At 34.2% G+C, this 25718-nt stretch overlaps 1 protein-coding gene and 1 non-coding gene across 2 annotated transcripts; both read left to right on the top strand.

The window, feature by feature from the left end:
* The first annotated feature begins 8688 nt into the window (after positions 1-8688).
* LOC122308672 lies at positions 8689-8794 on the top strand. The gene has a single exon (XR_006242185.1). It is a non-coding gene; the product is annotated as a small nucleolar RNA R71 (small nucleolar RNA).
* A 6981-nt stretch (positions 8795-15775) lies between these two features.
* LOC122306111 (serine/threonine-protein kinase RIPK-like) lies at positions 15776-17976 on the top strand. Its single transcript, XM_043118514.1, has 5 exons — positions 15776-16400; positions 16508-16643; positions 16740-16876; positions 16993-17116; positions 17230-17976. Exons 1-5 carry the CDS (start codon positions 16011-16013, stop codon positions 17844-17846), a joined length of 1404 nt encoding a protein of 467 aa, XP_042974448.1. The 5' UTR covers positions 15776-16010; the 3' UTR covers positions 17847-17976.
* Positions 17977-25718: the final 7742 nt, after the last annotated feature.

Raw genomic sequence — 25718 nt, 5'->3', positions numbered from 1 at the left:
CAATTCTTCCAAATTTTAAAACTCATGATTGACTCAAAATTTTCTTCTAATATACTCATAACATATTCCTAAGAATAATGATGTTTTGAGTCATAAAAAAAAGTCATCAAAATCACTAAAACAATACTTGGAGTTTTCAGTTTCCTATTAAATTCAAAAATAGATTTTTGTTTCTCAACTAGTTTTTATCAACCACTTAATGTATGACTTAAAAATATGTGATCTTCAAACTAAAACGTCACATAGTTTAAAAAGGCATCCTAAAATAGATCCAAGGTTTAAACTCAAAGTCACATGGTTAAAAATAACTAAAACATAGATTTAGCCAAGAACATCAATCCTTTGGTCTAATCGAATATCCTCTTGCATAAAAATTGATATCTTTGAACTAACATCAAATATATTCAAACTAACGTAACACTCCCAATGGATGCTCTATAATACAATTTTCTTTAAAATATAAAGAAATTATCTTAAAAGTGCCATCCAATGGATCTTGTATTCCATCATTCATTTTACATTCTACTATAGGAACTTGCTAGATATGGAGGAAACTGTTCATCATTGTAAACATTTTAAATTAGTTTCTCTCTCCTATTGTTGATTTTCTTCATTTCTTCAAAAGTCATTTATTTTCATTTCAGACACACTCTCTCTCTCTCTCTCTCTCTCTCTCTCTCTCTCTCTCTTGTTCCCATGCTTTCTTCTTTGCTGGGCATAATGATCTGCATATGTGCATAAACCTAACATGTGCAAAGGGCAGTTGCAATGAATGGTGGAACCCACAAAGTTTTAATGTATTCCTCGTCTTATCGACGTCAAATAATCTTATATACAAAAATATATAATATCTTTTTTTTCATTTTTTGAATTAGATTATATTTTGGTTTAGCTTATAAATTTGGATTAATTTAAAGTAGAATATAATTAGATGACATTGTATGTGGAGAGATATTGCAAATATCAAAAGATTTGAGGATGTCATTGATAGTTAGAAAAAATATTTGAAATGAATAAACATAGAAAAAGTGTATGAAAAAGTGTATGAATAAACATAGAAAATGAATAAACATAGTTAGAAAAAGTGTAATATTTAAATTGTATGAAGAAAAAATAGATAAGCTTATGTATGATATAATGTAAAAATCAGTATGTAAAATAGAAAAAATGAATTTTGTTGATGTATTTTAAAGTATAGGATGAAGAATCTATTGTGAGTGTTCTAACATCCTAACAATATATCAGAGGCTTAGAATCTTCAAATAAAAGTATCAAACCCGTTGGAATAAGTTTAAACCACAAAAGAGCTAGACTTTCTTAAAACAGAAATTATTTTTCTTTTTCTAGTTTCTAAGTTTTTAGATCTAAGAAAATCTTCCATCAAAAGTTTTAATCATACAACAAATCCTCAACCAATAATCTTATACATATGTTAAAAATACTCCATAAAAATTTCAGACCAAGATCTATCCATTAGCTTGGTCAAAAACTCCAAAATATAACATACTCTCTAGTTTATTGCCCAGAATGACATTTCTGGGGTTAAACAACTTTTGACCAATCAAATGATCTTTAAATAGAACAAATAAGATATCCACATAAACTAGACTAAAGCAGAAACAACTTTTATGAGGCAACTTTGTGAGAAAATACTTACAAAAGTTTCGAAATGGGTATGGATAAGAACTCAGAGAAGCTGTCCAAGAGAGTCTTTTTATTTCTCTCCAAGAAAAGTGGGAAAAAGAGATGGAATGAGTTCGAAATGGGCTAGAAGATTTCTTTTCCAAGTGAGGGATGATGATAGGGCTGAGAGTGAGCTTGAGTGTTGGTTTTAACAACTCAAATCAAAGGACAAAATATCCCAAGATATTTCTTTCCAAGGTGCCTTACAGAAGTATAAGAGTGGGGTGGTTTCTAGCCATCACCTCAAGTACACTCTAGGGCCTCCTTGGCTAGAGCTGGTCAGCCAAGTGGGGATGGAATACCCAACCAAGAAGTAATTCTAAGGTGGCCAAATTCGTGGGCCATGATGGATTTTAACCAAATAGGCCTCAATTTGGGATTTAAAAAGGGTTTTGGGTTCTATCAAGTCCATATCTAATTTTTCTTGGCTTAATAAAATATCAAAGATTTAAAAGGTTGGATAATTATGTCATAACATAAATTTGAAGGATTAATAGCATGTGAAAGTGATTAAATCAAGTGATTAAACACAATGCTAGAAACCGATTCAGTTAAAGTTTGGAGATCAACTTTAGGGTTTGGAGAAAGCCTTTTAAGATTTTAGTTTCAACCATACTTTTGGAGTTCCAGCTAGATTCCAACCACGTAGGGTTTTGCTAGAGTCAAAATCCTCTTTAGTTTGGCACAATCTAGTTAGTCAGATGGAATAGAGTTTTACGTAGGTGGATTCTTTCAAAATTCATCAAATGGTTTTTTGTGGTGTCAAGTGTCTAATACTATTTACCAAGTGTGGTTAAAATCTTTCCAAGTATCTAAATAAAATTTCTTTAACCTAATTTGAACTTTTTACACTGTGATTTTGAAAATACTGCACTTAGTGCACTTATTGAGATTACTATTCACTCTAGAAAAGTGAATAATAATTTTTACACTGTCCTAAATATTCATACAAAGTGAATAATTTGCTCCCTCTATTGATCCTAACACGTCTTCTACCATTCAAGAGAAACGATAGTTAGTACTACTTTGGTAAGATTTGAATACAAATCTTAGCAAGTTAATAGAGAACTTTCACATAGGTTAATGATGTATGCATGATGGTAAATACATGAATGTATAATTAAAGTCATAAGTAAGCATAACATGACTTGACATGTAATATGGCATGAACTGAAACGTGAACCGAACTTGAAATTTGAAATGAAATGAACTTTATTTGAATAACATGAGCTTGAAACATGGCATGAATGTGAGCTAGAAACATTACTAAACGTGAACTTGATCATAGCATAAACGTGAACTTGAACATAGCATGAGCGTGAACTTGAAACATGACTGAAATGTGAACTTGAACATAGCATAAATGTGAAGTACATGAACTAAGAATCTTGTTCACTAAGCTTGATAAAAGTGACCATGTGGGTGCTAAATGGGTCCCCTTGAACTGTGTATCCTTGTCGATTACCTCATTACAACACGTGTATCTGCACAAACTGTGAGTGCGTTAATATACATGTTAGTTCATAAGTATTTGCACCTGCTTTGAACACATGTATTGTATGTATTAGTTCACAGGTATCTACTACTTCTATGTACACATATACTGTACGTATCTCGTGTCAAGTATCTGCACCTATACGAGTATGCATAACATGAAATTGAATGTATGGGAGCATCGTCGGTGTTAGTGCCCTTTTTCAGTCTAGTGACCACTAAATTAGATCCCATTCGAAGTTCGTTAAGCTTACTTTGTCAAGCCAGGGGATTTCACACTAATTTAGATACTCTAACATGAACAAAAGAGTTTCAATAGGGTTGTGATATATAAAAATAGACTTGACATGACTTGAAAGGCTGCTCTCGAGATACAAAAATTGTACTCGAGATGAAACGTGACATGAAACAAAAGGATAGAAATTCTGATGTAGCGTAACTTGACATGAATGTAAGACTAAAGACATGACATACTTTGAGACAAAAAATTCATAGCATGATGTGATACCCCGTTTTTACGTGTATTTTCACTGAAGGACTATTTTAATTTAATTAATATAATAGTTCTTTTATTTTAAATTATCGGATTTTAATTGCTGTTGAATTTAAATTATTGTTTAATTTATTTTAGCTTGTCTTTGGATTTAAAATTAAATAGTTTGTTTTTACTAGTTAATTATTATATTTTAGCTTTACGTTGTGTTTAAAATATTTTCTTAGTTTTATTGCTTTTAAACTTATTTTCGTTGGATCAGTTGTTGGACTCCAGAGGTGAGGATTGGACCTCATTTCTTTTCTTTTCTTTTTCTTTTTCCCTTTTTCCTTTTCTTTTCTTCTTTTCTTTCTTTTCTTCTTTTTTCTTCTTCTTCTTTTTCTTCTCGTTTTCCCCCTCTCCCAGTGCGCAGCTCCTCTCTTTTCTCCTTCCCATCGCCTCCACTTTGACCGGCCAGTTCTCCACCGTCCGGCCACCGTTTAGTGCACCGCCACAACCATTCTCTTCCCCTTCCACCAGAGATCATCCCCACCAATTTTCAGAGCCATCGGACCAGCCGTTAGCCTTCGAGAGCCGCCGGAAGTTGCTGCACCTGCTCTGTTTTTGCCCCTGTTGCCGGTTGCTTTCGCAGCCCAGAACCGCCGCTCGCTGGCGGCATGGCTTACACCACCCACCCAGTTTTCTTCCCCTCTCACTGGTGAACACCCCCACCAAGTTTCACCTCCATCCGAGCCACCGTTAGCCGCCATGAGCTCCTCCAAGCCATACGGTTTTTCACCGTTTCCAGTGCCGTCGCACCACCTCCAGCCACCATCTTTTCACAGCTTCTTCCCCTACCTCTTGCCAACCTAAACCACCCATTTCCGGCCTCGATCCGTTGCCGGAGCAGCTCCCACAAGCGCAACTCCGTTTAGCCCCTTTTTGGCCTTCGACCGCCATTTCCACCACCACACACGGCCAAAACTCATTTTCCTTAGCTTCATAAATATCTCAAAGTCATTCCCTATCAATCCCGAGTCTTGGTTTGTCCCCGTTCAAAAGTGGGTATTTTACGACCTAAGGCCACAGTGAAATTTGCACTGTTACGTTGCTTTCCTTCTGCCGTTTGCAACGCCGCGTGTTTTCTAAAAATACCATATAGCGGTGTAAGTATTTTCCAAACCCTACTTTTAGATTTAAATATACTTTGCTCTTACAATAAATTATTGCTGCTGGTTGGTTGATTCCTGACTGAGTCCGAGGAGTTCGGGGGTCGGATGGATGGAGGACGAAGTTGCTTGATTTATTGATTCATGGTTGGTTGATTTTTTTGTGCATTGAAATTGCATTTACATGGTGCATGCACGTGCATTTTATTTTATTTGAGAAATCCTGTTTTGTTGGCGTGAATGGATTTTCGGGTGCGTGTGTCTCACGAGCCCAAGCCAGGATGGGTTATTATCTCGGTGGAGCTCCTCTGGTCACTCGAGAATGGATAATACTGAGTGACATCCCCTGAGTCATCGCTGGGCGACGACGGGAGCGGGGCTAGAGGATGGCCTGGCTAGGTACGCGCTGGGCGCGAGTCTGGGCATCGCTCTACTCACTGACGAGGGCTAGAGGATGGCCTGGCCAGGTACGCGCTGGGCGCGAGTCTGGGCATCGCTCGTTTAGGTGTCACATGCGTAGTCGTTACCTGCGGTGTGGCACAGAGCCAAGGTGTGCGGGTGATCCCTAGGGGAGATCATGGTGTATGCATAACCGAATTGTTTTTATGGTTTTCGGATGTGAGCCATTTTCTGGGAAAATGGCGATGTTGGTTTTCGAGGCTTTGATCCATTTTCTGGGAAAATGGTGGTTTGGGCCATTATCTGGGATAATGGCGAGGCTTGGTTTTAAGGATATGTTTTTATGGGCCAAATGGGTTTTTGGCGTGCGTGGTAAAAATGTGGTTTTGCGGGACATGTGCATTGGCTTTTCTTGCATCCATGTTGTTTGAGTTTTATATGTTTTTATCTAGTGGTGTTTGGATTTTACTTACCTGCGGCACCATTTTTGGTTCCGTAGATTTGGTGCAGAGATCGAGGATGAGGAGGAGGAGGCTGAGCCCGAGGACGCGGCTCCGCCGAGGTGCTGAAGTTTATGCTTTGTATTTAGTTTAAAATTATGTTTGTGTTCTGTAATATTTATTTATGTATGTTTTGAATAGTTTTGTATCAAACAAGAAAAATTCTGGTACTTAGTTATTGACTTGCTTTTCGCGGCGTAATTCTCGTGCAGTTTCGTCATTTTTTTTCACACACTTGGCACACGACGATAGGATGATGACCCGTGATGTCATCATCCGGACGTCTCGATTTTCCCGTATTCGTGCGTGGGGATTTGGGGGCATCACACATGATATAACATGCAACAAACAATATTTCATAATATGACTTAACCTATAACATATAATATTTTGTAATATGGCATAACGTGTAACAGACAAAATTTCATAACATGGCATAACATATAACAGATGACATAACTTAAATGAATACTTATAGCATATAGCAATATGTGACAGAATAGACTGTGTAACATATTAGTATTTTGTGACAGAATATAATATGTGTAATTGATAAACATGTAGTGAAATGACATGGCATATATAATAGCATATGTCCACAAACTGTAATTTCTTACCCATCACACATACGCAGTAAACTGATAGTAAGTTAAAAGCTAACTTACAATGATCATCATATTTTGGGAATCAAGCAAGAAATATGAGAAACCGTAAGTAGGGATTTTAAAAGTTAGAAATTTGATCACTAAAAATTAGAAATATGAAAAATGCTTAGAGTAAAATTACCATTTTACGCTCAACATATTGAAAAATAACCATTTTACCCCTAAATTTAAGGATTTCACATTCTAACTCCAAAAATCACCAAAATTTATATTTTTTCACGTAAATTTTATCCTAAATACAAATATCAACTTGGAAAAATTTAAAATAAATCATAACCATGAAAGACACACTATGGCCAAAATATCCATAAGCTATTTCTTTTGATTTTTAATTCTTTTAACTTCAAAACTCATGATTAAACCAAAATTTTGCAACAAAGATCCTCCTACCCTAAGTCTAAAAACATATTTAAAACATCCAACAAAATTTTAATAATCATAGAAAAAAAACTTTTTAGAAAATAGATCCAAACTTTTTAATTAAAAATGAAAACCATTGAATCATGAGGTTTGACCTAATTCAAAACATCTCCTAAAACTCCAAAAATCCAAATCTTTCATAACACAATACTAAGAATTAAAATTCTTTGAATCATCACACAAAAGTCACAAAAAATTACAAAAAATCACTTGAAATACTCGGCTCCACACTTAGTCCCAAAAACAAAATTGTTTTCTTAACTAGTTTTGATGAAATACTTGATCCGTGGCATAAAATGATAAGATCATCAAACAAAAAATATCATATGATTTAAAAATATGTTTTAAAGTAGATCTAAGCATTAAATTCAAAATCACATGACTAAAAATAAACCAAAACATGGATTTAGCCGAAAACATTAAACCTTTGGCCTAATCAAGTATTCTCTTGTATAAAAATTTATATATTTGAAAGTAACCAAAAAAAATTCTTCAAACTAACATCCTAATATGTAGATAAGAGACTTAGGATCATGAAATAAGTATATCAAATCTATTGGAGTAAGATCCTCAAAAAGGTTAAAACTGTCTTAAAACAGAAATTGTTTTTTCTCTTCCAGTTTCTAAATTTCTAGTCTAATAAAATATTTGACCAAAGCTTTAATCATGCAAAAAATCCTTAACCAAAATTCATATACACATATTGAAAACATTCCATAAATGTAAGACCAAGATGTGACAATTAGTTTGGTCAAAAACTTTAAAATATAACACACTCTCCAGATTATTGCCTAGACTAACCTTTCTATGGTTAAAACAACTTTGGACCAAGCAAATGTTCATGAAATGAAACAAAAAAGATATAAATAAAAACTAGGCTCAAAGAAGAGCAACGTTTATGAAGAAGTCATTGTGAGTAAACACTTACAAGGGGTAGAAAGTTGTCATGCAATACGTCTCAGAAAACTGCCCAGGAGAGCTCCTAAGTGTTTCTCTTTAAATACAGGCATGAGAAGTGATGAAGTGAATGAAAGGATGCCTCACATGCCTCTAGACTTTTGGAGGGTGAGATATGAGCTTGAATAACCCTTTGATGGTGGTGCCTATGTCATAAAAAGTGAAGAATAGTGATAGGGAATGGCTGTAGCTACTACCGTGTGGAACGAAGGGGGGGTTAGGTAGACTTCCTCTCACATCAAGAGACTATTTGGGGCTACCAAGTGTAGAGCTGGTCTGCCATGAGTGGGGGGAAGCTTCCTCAAGAAGCTTTGCATGGTGGCAAAAATTATGAGCCTTAACCAAGTAGGCTACAATTTGGAGTTTAAAGAGTGTTTGGTTAGGTTTGGGATGCTATCAAACCCAAATCTAACTTTTCTTGGCCCAATCAAATTTATGAATTTTAAAAAGTTAGATAATGATGTCATAACGAGAATTTGAGAAATTAATATCATGTAAAAGTGATTTAATTAAGTGATTAAACACAATGTTAGAAATCAAATCAAATAGGGTTTGGAGGCCAACTTTAGGGTTTGGAAAAACTGTTTAAGGTTTCAGTTTCAACCAAGCTATTGGGGTTTGAACCAAATATAGGACTAGAAACAGAATTCATATTGCCCAGCTTACTGAACATTTTTGAACATTTTTACTAGAGAATCAACCTTGGCATTCAACATGTTTATGCCATCTACATCATACATACCTAAAACTTTCTTAGGCATACCTCTTTCATTAGACCATTGATAATTGTTAGAAGGTATTTCTTCTAACAACTCATATGCCTCTTCTGTTGACTTACTCATTAAATTACCTCCTGCAGCTACATTTATGGTAATCTTGATTGAATATGTTAATCCATTATAGAAATTCTGTTCAATTAGCACATAGGAAGACCATGATGTGGACACTTCCTCTGCAATTCTTTAACCTCTCCCAGGATTCATACAAAGATTCACCATCAACCTGAACAAAACTGGTAATATTATTTCTAAGTTTGGCAGTTGTACATGGGGAAAAATACTTACTCAAAAAAGCTTGTGACAAGGCATTCCATGTGGTGAAAGAGTTAGGCACTTTGGAATTCAACCAGACCTTGTCTGTATCCTTTAGAGAAAATGGAAAAAGTCAGAGCCAAATAGCATCATCACTAACTCCATTCATCTTAATTGTATCACAAATCTCTAAGAAATTGGCAAGGTGTGCATGTGGATCCTCAGCAGGTCCACCACCAAACTGCCCCTACTACACTATCTGGATGAGACCAGGCTTGATCTCAAAGTTATTAGCATTGATTGTAGGTCTCACAATGTTGAGTTGAGCACCATTGCCATTCGGCATGGCATATTCACACAACATCCTCTAATTCTGGTTAACTGCCATGACCATTGCTTGTTCTTGCAAGCATTTTGCAGGATTAAAGAGAGAGTGGGGAAAAGAATAACCAATTGGCACAATAAATTCCTCTCTCAAGTAGGTAAGGAGGTCTTGATACAATTTGTATTGCAAGCTCTACCCATATATGCTATGAGTGTTTTCAAGTTACCTATTAAGTTGTGCAAAGAAAAAATTTCTTAGTTGTTGGCAGGATTTTGGTGGGCTCATATGACTAATTAGAACAAAATTCTATGGAAATAGAGGATGAGGGTTGGTTTATCTAAGGGTCAAGGGGGAATGGGGTTTCAAGATATGATAAGCTTTAATCAGGCTTTACTAACTAAACAGTGTTGGAGACTTCTTTCCAGACATTCTTCTCTTGTTGCTAGAATAATAAGAGAGAAATATTACAAAAATGAGGATCTATTGAGTGCAACAATAGGGGGGCTCCTTTTTGATATGGAGAAGTGTAAGGGGTGCTAGCGATTTAGTGAAGGCTGGAATGAGGTGGAGGGTGGGTAATGGCCATAAAGTAAGAATTTGGTATGACAAGTGGCTGCTAACTCCTAATACTTACATGGTTCAATCCTCTGTTAAGGTTTTGCAAAGGGATGATACTATGAATAAACTGTTAGATGTTGGGGGTAAATGGAAAGAAGGCCTTATTGATGAGATATTTTCATTAGATGAGGCAGCTGTGATCAAAAGTTTGACTGTGAGTAGGAGGGGTTATGAGGATAAACTGTTTTGAGGACAGACAAGGAATGATCTATTTTCTATCAAATCAACATACTATTTACAGTGCCAAAGGAAAACCGAGTCGATGGGTGAGCCTTCTGATCAACAACATTTTTCCAAGATATGGAAACATATATGGGCTTTACAAGTTCCAAATTCTGTTAGAGTTTTCATGTGGAGAGCTATGAGTGAGACCCTCCCAACTAAAAGTAACCTGTTCAAAAGAAAGATTACTGAGAATGAGGCTTGTCCTATTTGTAAGCAATTGGTGGAGACTAGTAACCATATCTTGTGGTTGTGTAGTGCTGCAAAGGATGTTTGGGCTGATTTTGATAGCTTTCTTCCGAAAGCCAAATGTGTTGAAATGGATTTTATTTTTACTTGGGAGGAGTGGATAGATAGACTAACTGGACTTGAGTTGAAACTGTCTGCTTGTGTATTCAAGAAACTATGGCTACGAAGGAACAGGTGGGTTTTAAATGATTTTTTTGATGGTCCAAAGAAGCTGTGGCAGGGAGCAAAAGTAGATCTCAAAGAATTCCAACAAGCTCAAGCTTCTGTCAAGGGTCTTATTGCAGATTAGTGTGCAAGTAGGAGTTTGGCAAAGTGAAGTAGACTAGAAGGGGCATGGATAAAGGTAAATTGGGATGCAGCATGTAATGACAGCTGTAGAAAGATGGGAGGGGCTGTGTTTTAGGAACTATAATGGGGATTTGTTAGCAGCTGCAGCATGGCCAAGGAGCTTTATAGGTAGTCCCTTGCAGGTTGAAGCAGCTCTAGCCTTGGAGAGGGCAACTGAATTATGTGTAGAGATGGGATTCCAACAGGTTGTGTTTGAATGTGATTCGCTTACTTTGGTTAATGACATTCTTATCAAAGAAGAGAACTGCTCATGGTATGGTTAAATTGTGGAAGATTTTAAGCCTGTTTTTTGGTAAACATCTAGAAGAAAGCTCTAGCTCATACATCGACAAGGGAACCAATTGGCTCACATCCTTGGCAAGTTGGCTTTACATGAGAGGGACTGGGAAGCTGTATGGATTGAAGAGGGACCATGGAGATTATGCATTTTATTGATAATGAAATAAATATTTCGTTTGATGATTAATGAAATGATTATTTTTGAAAAAAAAGAAAAGAAAAGAAAAGAAAACCAGTAAAATTCTACCTACTACGTATAGCCAGCCAGCAGCCGACACGTTTAAACATCCGACTTCTAGAGTTCAACGTACCGAACTGACCAACTAATCGATACTGCGTTTTGAGGGAAAATAGGATATAGACCAAGGGGTAGTAGCACGTGGTAATGACTCAACCCAAGGAAAGGCACGCGCTCTGTCCGTTCTAAAGCACGCTCGTTTATACAAGTCAGCTTCTCCATTCAGTCTTCTTAGAGCATCCACGTTAGTTCGTATCTGTACATATGCAACGTCGTATCTTTTACATATCCATTTTGTTATTTAAACAAAATTTTTACATTGATTTATATATATTTGAAATAAAATAATAATAAAATATAATATTTTATTATTTTAAAAGAGAGAGAAATAATAGTGTGTAGAAAAGTGTGGAAGGAGAGAGAAAAAATAAGTAAAATATATTTTAGAGAGTAAATAATAAATAAATAAAAATATAAAATTATTATTATAAATAATTCAATGTAGTTGAATTTATGTTCATATTATATAAAAATAATTTTATATATGTATATATATATAGACTAATGTGAATGCTCTACTCGTTTATAAAAGGTTTTAGAAGAACGATTAAAGTGAGGTACGTAGTTGTGGTTGGATTGATTTGTTGATCCAAATTTATTGACTTTTTGCAAACTCATTATTGTCAAAACAAACAATACGAATAATTGGGTCGAAACTTGGCGTACAAGTTGCCAAACAACATTACTACAAAGAAACACCAGCATAAGAGGACAAACAACCAACCTACTGTTTTGAGAGTTACTTTAAAGATAAAAACAAAAACAAAAAAGGACAAACTTTTCTAGACTACGAACCAGAAGAATTTTCATATATATGTTATACTCTTCAAGAACAATAGACTCAAAGTTTGATGCCTGTACTTATCAGAGATCAACCCAGAAGCAATCTTGCGTATTGAGTTTAAGGTATAAGTTAGATTCAGTTTAGTCTAATTTTAAACTGAATCTAATATTTAAATATTTAATTATTAAATTATTAAATTCATTTCAATTCAAAATATTTTTACACGTGAGAATTATAATATTTTTCAATTCAACGATTTCTTACATGTGAGACTCATAATATTTTTTTAACTTCTCATAAATACATCTAAACTCATTTTAACATCTAAATGTACATCTAAATAGATCTGCAGTGAGACTCATAAAATTCACTCTATCATTTCAATTCACTATTTTTCATAGAAAATTTAACTTAACTCATCTCAACATCTAAACATAATCAAAGAATAACAAACAATAGATGAGAAGCATAGAGAATCTTGAATTGGCAAAAGAACTTGTGATGTATTTACTTTATGAATAATGTTACATACAATCGTGAAGTGTACAAGTGTCATGCAGTTACTTTGAAAAGGCGAATGATGTCTACTATTAAAAAATTAATTTTTCTTTTATGTGGGTCCTGTATTTATTTCATTTTTTTTAAAGTAATTACGCTTGCACACTTACGATTGTAAATATTATTTCTATTAGTTGATTACCAAAGTACATATTTCGACTCTTATATAAACAAAGTAAATCAAGAAAATATATAACGAACTATATTTACACGTGCTGAGCTATATTTGGTAAATAGAATCTGAGGATTTTTAGTAAATTCAAGATATAAATAAATATATAAAACGGACCTCACACCATTTATTATTGTTTATGTAAGATTTTTTCGAGATAGCATTAGCTCAATAAATAGTATAGCGCCGGCCATTTCATATGATTATAATATCTCTCATACTCGAGATTCTTAAGTTTAGGCCTAACTTAAGCAATCTTGATCCTTACTTTTCAAAGATCGTTATTGTGTAGTCATAAATTCTCCAATAGCAGTTCCAAAAATTGGAAAATATTTATGAGTTTTGATTATTGGGAACCAAAATTTTCCAACCAAAGAACCCGTATGTAAGATTCGTTTATTAATGATATATTGTGGAAATCTCATGGTTAGTCTACATCTCAAAGCGTCTAATTAATGGCCAAGTCAAAGACCATGAACATATACAAAACTTCCACAACCATAATTTAATAATCGGCTTTGAAATTCAAACAAAATAAAACCTGCAAATTAAGTGAACTTATCCCGTCTCCGATGTCACGGGCCGGTCAACAAGGAATACTCCATCTCCAAGGCAGTGACGGGATGAACAGCATCAGCATGCATGACCTCTTCATATATACTCTGAATACGTTAACTTCTGATAGATAGCCCATTGTATTTTATTTTTCACGACTTGATCAATCTGCAGGAGTAGGTGCTGGCCTGCTTAATTGGTTTTGAATCTCTAAGTTTAAAATATCTTTTTAACCGTCTAAAAACTCTTCTAAAGACAAATTTACATATTTAGTAAATGAGAAATGATAGTTGCAGTTATGAGCGTGTAAGTGTAATGTAATTATTTTGAAAAAAGTAAAGAAATACGATATTTATATAAGAAGAAATTAATTTTTTTATAGTGAATTATACTTTTTTCAAAACGATTATATGATCTTTACATTCTCTATTATTATATATAGCATTACTTATTTTTAAAAAGTTATCGTATATAACATAAAACTATAATTGATTTTAAAATGTTTTCAACATATATTTAGCCGTTAATAAAAAAAATTATATAATCATAAAAACATCTTATAAAAATAAATTTATAAATTGACAATATATATAATTTGATACCGTCCATTATATTGTAAATTCTTTTCATTATCAAATGAATTTAATATATATATATATATAATTATATAGGTTTTTTTTTATAAAATATGATACCAATTCTTAAAATTAAAAATTAAAAATTTTTTGAACAAAAAGCTGAGTCATTGACACCAATTCCAAACGGACAGCTAGCAATTCCAAGGCCGAGTCGAAGAGCATGGCAGCAGGTCCCCCTCAGGTCGTAATTTTTTCTAACAAAATGACAGTTGTGCCCAGTAACTTTCGTAAGAGTGGTCCCACATTCCTGCGTATGCCAAGATTACCCTTGTCACAGCTTCCGCGATCGATCTGTTGTAGGCTTGTAGCGTGTGAATGCGACGAGTCAGCTGACTAACCTCTCCATAAAATATTCATGCGTGTTGTCCAGCTTTATTGTCCAATTAATTTCAATTACCTTAATTAATTCTAAACTCTACTTAGACCAATAATTATTAATTAACAACGCATCCACACCTCAACCGACCAACAATCTTATAACTTAATATGGGTTATTTCATGCAAAGCAAGTAACCGACAAAAGGCTACATTTAGATGCTGAGATAAGTTGAATTAAATTATAAATAATAATATTTTATGAGTTCTATTGATATATGTTTAAATTTTTTAATTCGAGATGAGTGTAATTTTTTAAGTTGAAATATATGAAATATGTTGAGATGAATTTAATTTTTTTTATAAAAAATTAAAAAAGTAATAAGCCCTATCAATGTCTAGTTTGAGATCCATGAGTTGAGCTTGATTTAATAATCAAACACAACATAAATTTCTTATCCTAATTTTAAGGTAAAATTCATTTGATAATAATTGCTGCATGCAGTGTCTAATCGGCGTGTCTAATTGTTTGAAATGGTAAATATTTTCTTTTATTTTAGATTTAATTATTATTAATCATACTTGATATTATTAAATGACTATCCGTTTAGGCGATAAACGTACGAATTAAGCTCCTTAAAATGTGACATATCAGTATTAGTATATATGTATGATCATATATATCAAACCAAATTCATTTGCCTTAAAATTTCATTTGGTTTTGGCTAAGACAATAATTCACTTGATTATATTCTATTTGAGGTCAACTTATTGAAGAATCATGACCATCTGATAATTCTGATGATCTGCCCATTAAGTCCACAGATCAGACTGATCCTGTGATTAGTTTGTGTTTTCTTCAATCGATCATACATGCATGCAAGTGGCTGCAGTTGCATTATCTTGTGCATCATGATTTGAATTTTAAGCTCTCTAGAAGCCCAAATTCACTGGCCGGAAGCTAGCAGGCCAACCCCGGCCCCTTATTCGTTTCTCTATTTAATTATATTTTGTCTTTGGCCTACGACAAGCTGGTCACGACAATAAGCCATCCCTTTCAAAAGAAAGCTGTTTTCCATTTTCTTGGCTCTTGAAAACTCTTCCCCAATAATTTCCTTCAACATGGCTTTGTTTTCTTGTTTTAGTTGGGACTTTTTTTCAATTACCAACTAATTAAATAATCAATGATTCTGGAAGATTCCGGTTTCCGGCTAAAAATACAATGAATATGCTTTCAAACAAAGAAGTTCCAGATCCAGATACAAACGAAACAAACCTAAAGGCCGGTCTCTTGTGATATCTTATCCAGCTAATATTGCAAGAAAGTCAAAGGAGGGTAGCCTCATGAGCAGTTCGTATCATATGAAACCAATTAACTATGTAGACTTAGGACTCGTCACCGTGCAGCATGCCCTTTTCTCGACTTCTTCTATGTATAGGATTTACCTAATGCCGTGTTCATCTATAATAGAAATATATATATATATATATTTAGAGAGAGAGAGAGAGAAAGAGAGAGAGTGGACCTAGGAAAAATTCGTTTCGGAAAAAATCAACGTGATTTTATTTTATTTTATTTTTCTTATTGATAGTAAGGAGTTGCATCTCTCTCGTCTCTTTGTCAGTTTTGGAGTGCATGCGTTGAATATTATTATTGTAGTCTTCGTCTCCATCCTTTATAAGTCTCCCAAACCATACCCGTTTTCACAATTAATCCACCTCTTTCGAAACCTAATACAAACTCCAAAGTTCTCTTTCTCTGCATTTCGAAACCTATCGACAGACAAATCCGCTGTATTTTTACCTGTGGTTGAGTCGGAGAAGCCAATAGAAGCTTGGAGAACTTGTTTCCTGCAAGAATGAGTGTCAAGAAAATCGAATGGAGATCACTTTTTATGAGCTGTTACAAGCTGCCTGAAGACCCGCCGCCGTCCAAGGCCAAGAAAGTGTGCGCGAGTCAAACTTCTTTTCAAAGGATTTCACTCTCTGATCTCAGCAACCCGAGCTCGCATACTTTTTCCGAGGACCTTTCCATATCTCTTGCTGGATCAAATCTGCATGTCTTTACGCTTGCCGAGCTGAAGCTGATCACGCAGAATTTTACGGCGTCTAACTTTCTTGGCGAAGGTGGGTTCGGACCCGTGTACAAGGGCTTCGTTGATGACAAGCTCAGGCCTGGTCTAAAGGCTCAGCCCGTCGCCGTCAAGCTTCTGGATTTGGATGGTACCCAAGGCCATAAGGAGTGGCTGGTAATTAGTGCTTTTTGTTCAACCAAGATCTTGAAATTTACATTTTTCCATGATGACTGCAGACTTGAGTACTAGTGACTGATCATTTTCTGCATTTTCTTCCACAGACAGAAGTGATCTTTCTCGGGCAATTGAGGCATCAACACCTTGTGAAGTTGATAGGGTATTGCTGTGAAGACGAACACAGAGTCTTGGTATATGAATATATGGCAAGAGGCAGCTTAGAGAATCAACTATTCAGAAGTATGCTCTCAATCTGTCTATAAATTACACACTTCTTGCTTTTAAGAAAAAGACATCTCAAATAATAATACTAATGTCAACCCTGCGTAAGTGCAGGATATTCTGTGTCCCTACCATGGTCCGCAAGAATGAAAATTGCTCTAGGAGCTGCACAGGGTCTTGCATTCCTTCACGAAGCAGAAAAGCCTGTTATATATCGAGATGTTAAGACCTCAAACATCTTGTTAGACTCAGTAAGTGCCACTTTATTATTTGTCGATAATTCTGTCCCTTTGAACTTCAAGATCTGGCTGTGTGTGTTCGTTGCTTTCCTGATTTTAAAGCCTTACCGATCTTACTTTCTTGGCAGGATTACACTCCCAAACTCGCGGATTTTGGGCTCGCAAAAGATGGTCCAGAAGGAGATGATACACACGTTTCCACACGAGTTATGGGCACCGAAGGCTATGCTGCTCCCGAGTACCTCATGACCGGTAATTTATACAATTATTGCCACTTTTCTTCAAATTTACATCTTTGAATCTTTGATACAGCCATACATATGTACATAAACGTTGGAAATAATCATTTGGTTTTTCTTTCTCAGGCCACTTGACAACAATGAGCGATGTGTATAGCTTTGGAGTAGTACTGTTGGAGCTTCTCACGGGGAGAAGATCGGTGGACAAGAGCCGCCCACACAGAGAGCAGAACCTAGTCGAGTGGGCAAGGCCAATGTTGAGCGATACCAGGAAACTCTGCAGAATCATGGACCCAAGACTGGAAGGACAATATTCTGAAAGTGGGGCTCGGAAGGCGGCTGCACTGGCTTATCAATGCCTAAGCCAAAGGCCAAAGAATAGACCTACAATGAGAACTGTTGTCAAGACTTTGGAGCCTCTCAAAGACTTCGATGACATTCCCAGTGGCCCATTCGTGTACACGATTCCAGCTGAAAATGATGCTCTGCATAAAGATAACCACAAAGAATCATCCAAAGTACAAAAGGAATCGAAGAAAGATAATCCCCACAAGAAAGAAAATGGGCAAAAAGCCCCCCACCACCACCATGAACAACAACTCCATCATGGTCATTTAAGGCATCAGCTCAAATCACCAAAGTCCCTCAAGTACTATCACACAGATACTGCTCTACGCCGAAACTGTAGAAATGGGATGCACACCCCGGTACTGCACCAGATGCATGTAGGCAGGGCGGCATAGATTACCAGTACTGTAAATCATACTGTAAATAGAAATTTGTTAAATGTTATATTTTCGCCCCCTCATAAAACTAAGGGCATGTATGGCAATGATATATAAGAATTCTCGTAATTATCAAAACTTACACTAATTTCATTGTCCAAAATCACTCAAACACAATAAATAACTTTTCAATTTTCAACTTTTTAATTTATCTAATAATTATTTAATTATTCAAACACAAAAATCAATAAATTTTTATAAATCTTAAAACAAAACATAAAAATCATTACTTTTATAAACTTTAAAATGAAAATAATATTGAAAAATTATATTCAAACAGTTTTTTAGTTTTTTTATTTAATTTTTTATCTTTCATTTATTTAAACTAAATAAAACATTTTTACTCAAACCATTTTATTATTATTTATAAAATTTTAAAACATTTCAAATATCCTAAAATTCAAGAGTACAAGAGAAGGTGTGAGATAGAGTAGGGGGACGCCTCAAACAAAAAGTCAAGGAATCAACAAGGTGCATGCACATGCAAGATAAAAAAAACGAATGGGGGCAAAGGATCAATAGATTGGGCCCCTATCTGCAGGTTTACATTTAGAAAAAGTTGGTTATATATATATATATATAATTAGAACCAAACAAGTCAAATCTATTAATACAGCATTGTTAATTAGCATAATTGTTTTATTTGGGTAGTTTGGCTCATTCTTGAGTACTGTAGTGTTAGGATACTTGAGATCAGGATCGCACGATTTCTTTGATTGAATGTTTTAACGGGATACAGGGTGTTTTGTTTTGGATTGTATGTGAAAACCTAAAGATCAAAGACCATTCAAAACAAGCCAATCATCCTCTCAAGTATAATATTCAACGTTGTCAAATAAAACAGGAGACGCGTTAATATTGGATACAGCTAAGCACTTTCAATATAACGCGGATCCTCCTTTTTTTTCTTTTGGCATTATCCGTGCATGCGCGCTTGAGCAGCCGCGCTTATGGAAGTATGATGGAGAACGGATCACAGGTGAATAATTCTTCATGTTTTAATTATTGCAAATAAAAAAGGAGTCCGAATTAATATATGGAAATGTTATTTGAAGTTGTGAAGTGTATAAATATTGAGTAATTTTAAAAAAAAAAAAAAATAAATATAAGATTTATATATTAAATAATTAATTTTTTAATAATAAATTTATTATTTTTAAAAAAAAATATGCGGCACTTATATATTAATCTATGACTATATCTATCATTACTTTTAATATAATTATGAGAAATATATCTTCCTCCAAAAGGAGCAAGTTCGATCATGTGAACGTATCCGACAGGGTGTACAGTACAGGATGATGTTGAAATATATGCAAATATCTCGGCTGCACGACTTCCTGGCCTATGGCCTAGTGTCTGATCATCTTTTGTTTGGGTCCACGGCATCTTTGCCTTTTGCAATTAGTCAATTATCATATCATAATTTTGAAAGTTTAATCACGGCCACCACAGTAAGGAAATGATACACTTTACAGTTAACCAACCAATTCAAAATTAAGAAGAGTTCAACATTATCCACTTCACTAAACAAGCCAATAACCTCTATAACGGATCACCACATGGATAGCTACCTTGAATATTGTATTGTATTATGTTAAAATGTAATCTAGTCTGTTATGTATTTGGATTCTTTCTAGTCTTGTAAACATTATATATACTCAATGAAACATATCATCTGGTATCAATTTAAACCAGGCTTGCAAACTCTGACTTTGTACCAGAGCCACAACTAGGCTAACACCTCTTTCTTTCGATCCCAATGGTCCTACCCAGAGATCATGTTGCCTTATCTTTCCCAACATCACTCCCTTGGTTTCTGTTAGGCATGATGGAACCAATTATCTCAATTGGACCACCCAATTCCTCCCTCTTCTACGAAGCCATGATTTACTTGGCATTGTAGGTGGCTTCCAGCCATGTCCTCCTCAGTTTGTCATTGATGCTGAAGGCAAACTTACCACTACCATTGGTCCTGATTATATGCTATGGCAGAAAAAGGACCAATTCATTTTTGCATGGATAAATGCCACTCTTACATATGTTGGTGCCGTGTGTTCTGTTTTGAGGTTGTATTATGTGTTATGTCTTAGGGATAGAGGGGTTCAATTTTACAGATTTATTGTGGTTGTATGTAATCCTATGAACTTGCTTTTAAAAGATATTAAATGATTAAACTATAAACTTTAGTGTTTAAAGATTTTTAAGTTTACTTAATGGGTTATTATTGCTATTCTCTATATTATGTTTAATTAAATAGTGTATGTTAACTAAGCTAATTATTATATTATGTCACTAGATTTATAGCATAGGTCGGTATTAGGAGTAAATGATTAATTGTGCATGTCATATTATTGTATGTAAGCTGTCCAATAAGCCTAAACCCATGTGTATGCCACTATGCCCTGTTTTGATGACAAGGCAGCCCCTTGAAGTTGTCCCTCTTCTAATTTAATTCCACCTGACCCAAGAGCCAAATTGTTGACAAGTGAGCCTTTTTCTAATACGGGAAATCTAGCTATTCCAAATGGCATGTTTTTCTAAATTGATTAGCTTATCCGAGATGCCAAATCTGTCTTAAGCCCCTTTGTTAAGCATTTTCCAGATTGAGCTTTTATTTCCATTAATTCCAAAGTAAGCTTAAATCAAATAAACCTTGTCAAACCAATAAGTTCCCAATTACCTTTCCATGTAAAATACCTAATTGGCCTTTTATGAACAACTAACATACTTTAGTATTAATTATGCTATTCTCAGAAAGTTAAAATAAAAAATTAGTTAATTGAGTTAATGCTAAGCATAGAAGAGACGTTAGATTGTAGCATCGTGGTTTTCTCTTTAGAGGGAGGGCTAAAGAATAATGAATGAGTATTAACATGCTTATGCTATTTATTGGAATAGGGCCTATTGCGAAATCATAAAATATTGAATTTGTAATAGCCCGTTAGAAATTCAATAGTGAAATTTCTATAGATTTTAAGAATTTCGTGAAAATTTCGTAAGTTTTCACGAATCGACTAATCACAAAGGTCTTAATCTATCAACATAGTTAGTGTTATCACACACTATGGTGCCAAAAAATGATTTTAATTATTTGAGATAGTTAAAAGTGTCAAAATATCTTATGGTTGGCGCCACTAGACTTAGTTGATTATTTAGGATTTTATGGCACAATAACTCGTTTTCATAATTTCGGACGAAACTGTGAAATTATTTTTTAGGGGCACTTTGGAATTGAGTTTTGGTAAACGATTTTCACTGTATGTTAATATGAATATTTAGAAATTTTTAGTACTAAGTTTATTATGCATTTTTTTGGAGTGAATAGTAATTTCAATAAACATACTAAGTGCAGTGTTTTCAAAATCATAGTGTGGAATCTTAAAATTAGGTTAGAGAAATTTTATTTGGACACTTGGCAAGATTTTGGCCACACATAGTGAATAGTATTAAACACTTGGAACAAAGAGGAACTAGAAGGAAATCAAGATGTGAGATCATGCCACCTAAACAAAACTTTTTTTTTCATCTAATCAACCAAATTGAACCAGATCAAAGATGAATTCAACCCTAGTGAAATCCTAAATGGTTGGAATCTAATTGAAATCCCAAAAAGTTGGTTGAAACCGAAACTCTAAACAGTTTCCCCAAACCCTAAAGTCGGCATTCAAACCCTTTTTTATCCAATTTCTAGCATTGTGTTTAATCACTTGATTAAATCACTTCCACATGCTATTAATTTCTCAAATTCTTGTTATGAAATCATTATCCAACCTTTTAAACCTTGTAAATTTGATTGGGTAAAGAAAAATTGAATTTGGGCTTGATAGCATCTCAAAACCTAACCAATCCCTCTTTAAACCCCAAATTGAAGTCAACTTGGTTGAGGCCCACCAAGGCCCACAAATTTGGCCACCTTGGCAAAGCTTCTTGTAGAAGTTTCCTCCCCCACATGGTAGACCATACACTGCCCTTGGATGCATCTAATAGTGCCTTGATGTGAAGGAGAATCCACCTCATCAACCTCCATACCTTAGAGCTTCTGCAAGCAGTCCTTTGCCTCTCACTATTCTCCACTTTATGTCACATAGCCACCTCCAATCAAGAGTTATTCAAGCCCATATCTTCCCCCTCAAAAATTCTGAAGTCATGCAAGACATATTTTCTTCCCTTTCATCACTTCTTCACTCCGTTCTTAAAGAGAAACCCAAAAGAGCTCTCTCGGGTAGATTTCTGGGTCTTTTTCCGTGGAGCTTTTCAACCATTTGTAAGTATTTTCATACGATGACTCATTCATAAATGTTGTTCATATTTGAGTTTAGTTTCCTTAGATATATTATTCATCTCATTCCATGGTCATTTGATTGGTCAAAAGTATTTTTAACCATAGAAATGTCATTTTAGGCGTAAAACTGGAGAGTATATTATGTTTTGGAGTTTTTGACCAAGCTAATGGACATATCTTGGTCCAAAAATTTTCTTGAGTATTTTTAGCATATTTTTATGAGTTTCCATTGAGTTTTTGTTGCATGAATAAAGTTTTTGTTGGTAGATGTTCTTAGATCTAGAAATTTGAAAACTGGAAGTGGAAAAACAGTTTTTGTTTGGAGGAAGTTTGAATATTTCGTGGTTTGATCTTACTCTAAAGGCTTTGATATTTTAATATGATGATCCCAAGTCTCTTATTTTCATGTTAGGATATTATTTTGAAGATATTTAGTATTATTTTCAAAGATATGATTTTTCTATGCAAGAGGATTCCGATTAGGCCTAAGATTTGATGTTTTTGGATTAGATCCATGTTTTATTGATTTTTTTAGTCATGTGATTTTAATTTTGATGGTTTGATCTTCTTTAGAACACATTCTTTTAAACCATGTGATGTTTTAATTTGAAAATCTCATCGTTTTAGGGCATGGATCAAGAGATTGTCTGAGTATCTCTAAAGGAATATGTTGGGTGGAATCATTCTAATTGCTCACTATTCCTGACAAAACGACTGGTGAAATTATTTTGATTGTCAGAGTTCAAGTCCAAGTTCATGCCAAGAAGTTAAAAATAAGCAATCATGGTAACCCTATGAGATAAGAATACACTATCATGGTGACCCTATGAGATAAGAATAAGTTTTAGATCAAGTCCACGTTAAGTCAAATTTCAGATCAAGTTCATGTTATGTTATGTTATGCTCACATACATGTTATGTTCATGTTCACGTTAAGTTTCAAGTTCATGTTCATATCATGTTATGTTCACATTTATGTTATGTTCAAGCTCACGTTTATGTTATGTTATGTTCATGTTCACTTTATGTTTCAAGTTCACATTTATGTCATGTTATGTTTACGTACATGTTATGTTCGAGCTCACGTTCATTTATGTTATGTTCACGTTCATATTATGTTTCAAGTTCACGTTTATTTCATGTTATGCTTAGGTTTATGTTAAGTTCAAGTTCATGTTTATGTTATGCATGCTCACGTTCATGCTATGTTTCAAGTCCATGTTATATTGCTAGTCCATGTTATGTTTTAAGTTCAAGTTCATGTCATGTTAAGTCAAGTTCAGTTCACGTTTCAGTTCAGGTTATGTCAGTTACGCCATGCTATATGTCAAGTTATGCTATGCTTATTTACGACTTTAATTATGCATTCATGTTTTTACTGCCATGCATGCATCATTAACCTGTGTGAGAGTTTCCTGTTAACTTATTGAGATTTGTAATCAAATTTCATTGTGCTAGTCCCAGTTACCATTCCCCCTCGAATGGTAGATCTTGTTACAGGACCTGAAAGAAAATCGAAATTCGACCAACTGAACACAGTCGACTAAGTTACGGTGCGACGTCGATAATGGCATAGTAATTAACTTAGGTTACTACTTGTACTTATGGAATTGTATCTCCAGTACTCTTTTGATCACAACTATTTTGGACTAGTGTTGTGATCATGGTTGTTTAGTATGTCTTTATGTATGAAGTATGTTTCAAGTATGTTGTGCAAATGACTAACACAAGAGGGTGGTGAATTAAGTTGTATTAAAAAAAAAAACAATTTATAAATCAAATATATAATATAAAATATAAACAAAGTACGAAACAATAATAAATATAAAGAGTAAGGGTAAGAGAGAAGCAAACTTAGTATGTTAACGAGATTCGGCCGTCCTTGCCTCACGCTATCCCTTGAGGATCCACAAATTCACTATTCAACCTATTTTAGGTGGAGATAGAAACCTATTATACCTTTGAATAACACCGCTACAAAGGATCCATGTAGAACACCCCCTACACTTGCAATCACCTTACATGTGGTGATTCAACTATTCCCTGTGTAAAACATTTTCTACACACATAAGAGTTATACACACCTTTTTACTGATACAAGAGCTGATAGTGGGTAGGTTATAAAAAAACATTCCTCAATGAGTGAAATAAGAATAATACAGCCCAAACTATATCTCTCAAAATTAACAAGGGTTAAGGCTCAATGCTTAGAGAAGAGAGAACGAAAATTTTGAATGAATGTTGTATGCTCTTGGTGTTGTAAATATGAAGCTCTCAAATGATCTATTTATAGGCATATGAGACTTCATATTCAAATTTAAAAAGATTCACATGTCAAAGATAACATCATTCACTTTTCAAAAGATTCAAACCTAATCTTTTTAGTTTTGGCATATGACAAAAAAAAACACACTTTACTTTAAAAAAATTTCAAATCTAATCTTTTTACTTTTTGCATATGACAAAAGGAGCACACTTTACTTTTTAGAAATTTCAAACCTAATCTTTTTACTTTTTGTATATGACAAAAGGAGCACACTTTACTTTTAAAAAATTTCAAATCTAATCTTTTTACTTTTTGCATATGACAAAAGGAGCACACTTTACTTTTCAAAATTTTCAAACAAAATCATATACTTTTTAGATAAGTCGAAAAAAGTATCAATTACTTTTGAAAATATTCAAATAAAGTATACACATGTGAAAGATGACAATCAATCATCTTTAATATTTCAAAATTCAAACATTTAATCATGTCATGCACATGTGAAAGATGACAATCAATCATCTGTCAAAATTTTTAAATTTAATTTTCAAAATATTCATGCACATCTGGAAAATGTATTTTAATGCTTTATGATAAAATATTAATTTTGAGCCTTAATCATAATTTCGAATTTTTAAGATATTTACAACATTACTCTATGATTTTGATGTGAACTTATTCCCTTCTTGTTCATGCTTGGTTCCTTGATGTGCTTGATTCCATTGTGTAGACAACTTGAGTTTGAAACTCCTTTATTTTTTGAATTCATTTGTTATTATCAAAATCCTTGTGTAGATATATAATTACATGAAACTTGAAACCTTGGATTCAACAATCTCCTTCTTTTTAAAGATGACAAATACTTGATAGAACCTGAAGCCTATGTTAATATTTAAGCTCCCACTGAGAATATGCGTTAGTTTTTCAAGTAAAAGTATAAATATAATTCCAAGCATCTATAACAAGTTTAACAATTCAAATAATGTTAATGTTCTAGTATAAAACTTCTCCCCCTTTTGGCATCATTAAAAAGGATTCGCAGTAAGTAAATGGACTGTAGAAAATGATGTGTTAGTAGACACTATAGTGTGGTTGGAGATTTAAACAATCACATGATGTTGTTGATGAACAAGATTGAGGGTTCTGAGTTTCTATAAAATCAGTCTTAAGGTTCATCCAATTTGCATAAAATCTTATTCTTATCTCTATAACTCATCTGCATTCCTTCAATATTCTTACTTTAAACTTTCAATTCTTTTCTCAATGACTCATTCTTCTA

This window comes from Carya illinoinensis, chromosome 4 (assembly GCF_018687715.1).
Source record: "Carya illinoinensis cultivar Pawnee chromosome 4, C.illinoinensisPawnee_v1, whole genome shotgun sequence".
In the NCBI taxonomy this organism is placed as follows: Eukaryota; Viridiplantae; Streptophyta; class Magnoliopsida; order Fagales; family Juglandaceae; genus Carya; species Carya illinoinensis.
Note: the sequence above shows the minus strand (reverse complement) of the source record. Positions and strands in the feature narration are given on the sequence as shown.

Excerpts from the sequence above, each read along its gene's own strand:
- LOC122306111 (XM_043118514.1), top strand. The coding sequence starts at position 16,011 with ATGAGTGTCAAGAAAATCGAATGGAGATCACTTTTTATGAGCTGTTAC. Across the intron at positions 16,401-16,507 it reads AAGGCCATAAGGAGTGGCTG|ACAGAAGTGATCTTTCTCGG; the intron begins GTAATTAGTGCT and ends TTTCTTCCACAG. Across the intron at positions 17,117-17,229 it reads TCCCGAGTACCTCATGACCG|GCCACTTGACAACAATGAGC; the intron begins GTAATTTATACA and ends TTTCTTTCTCAG.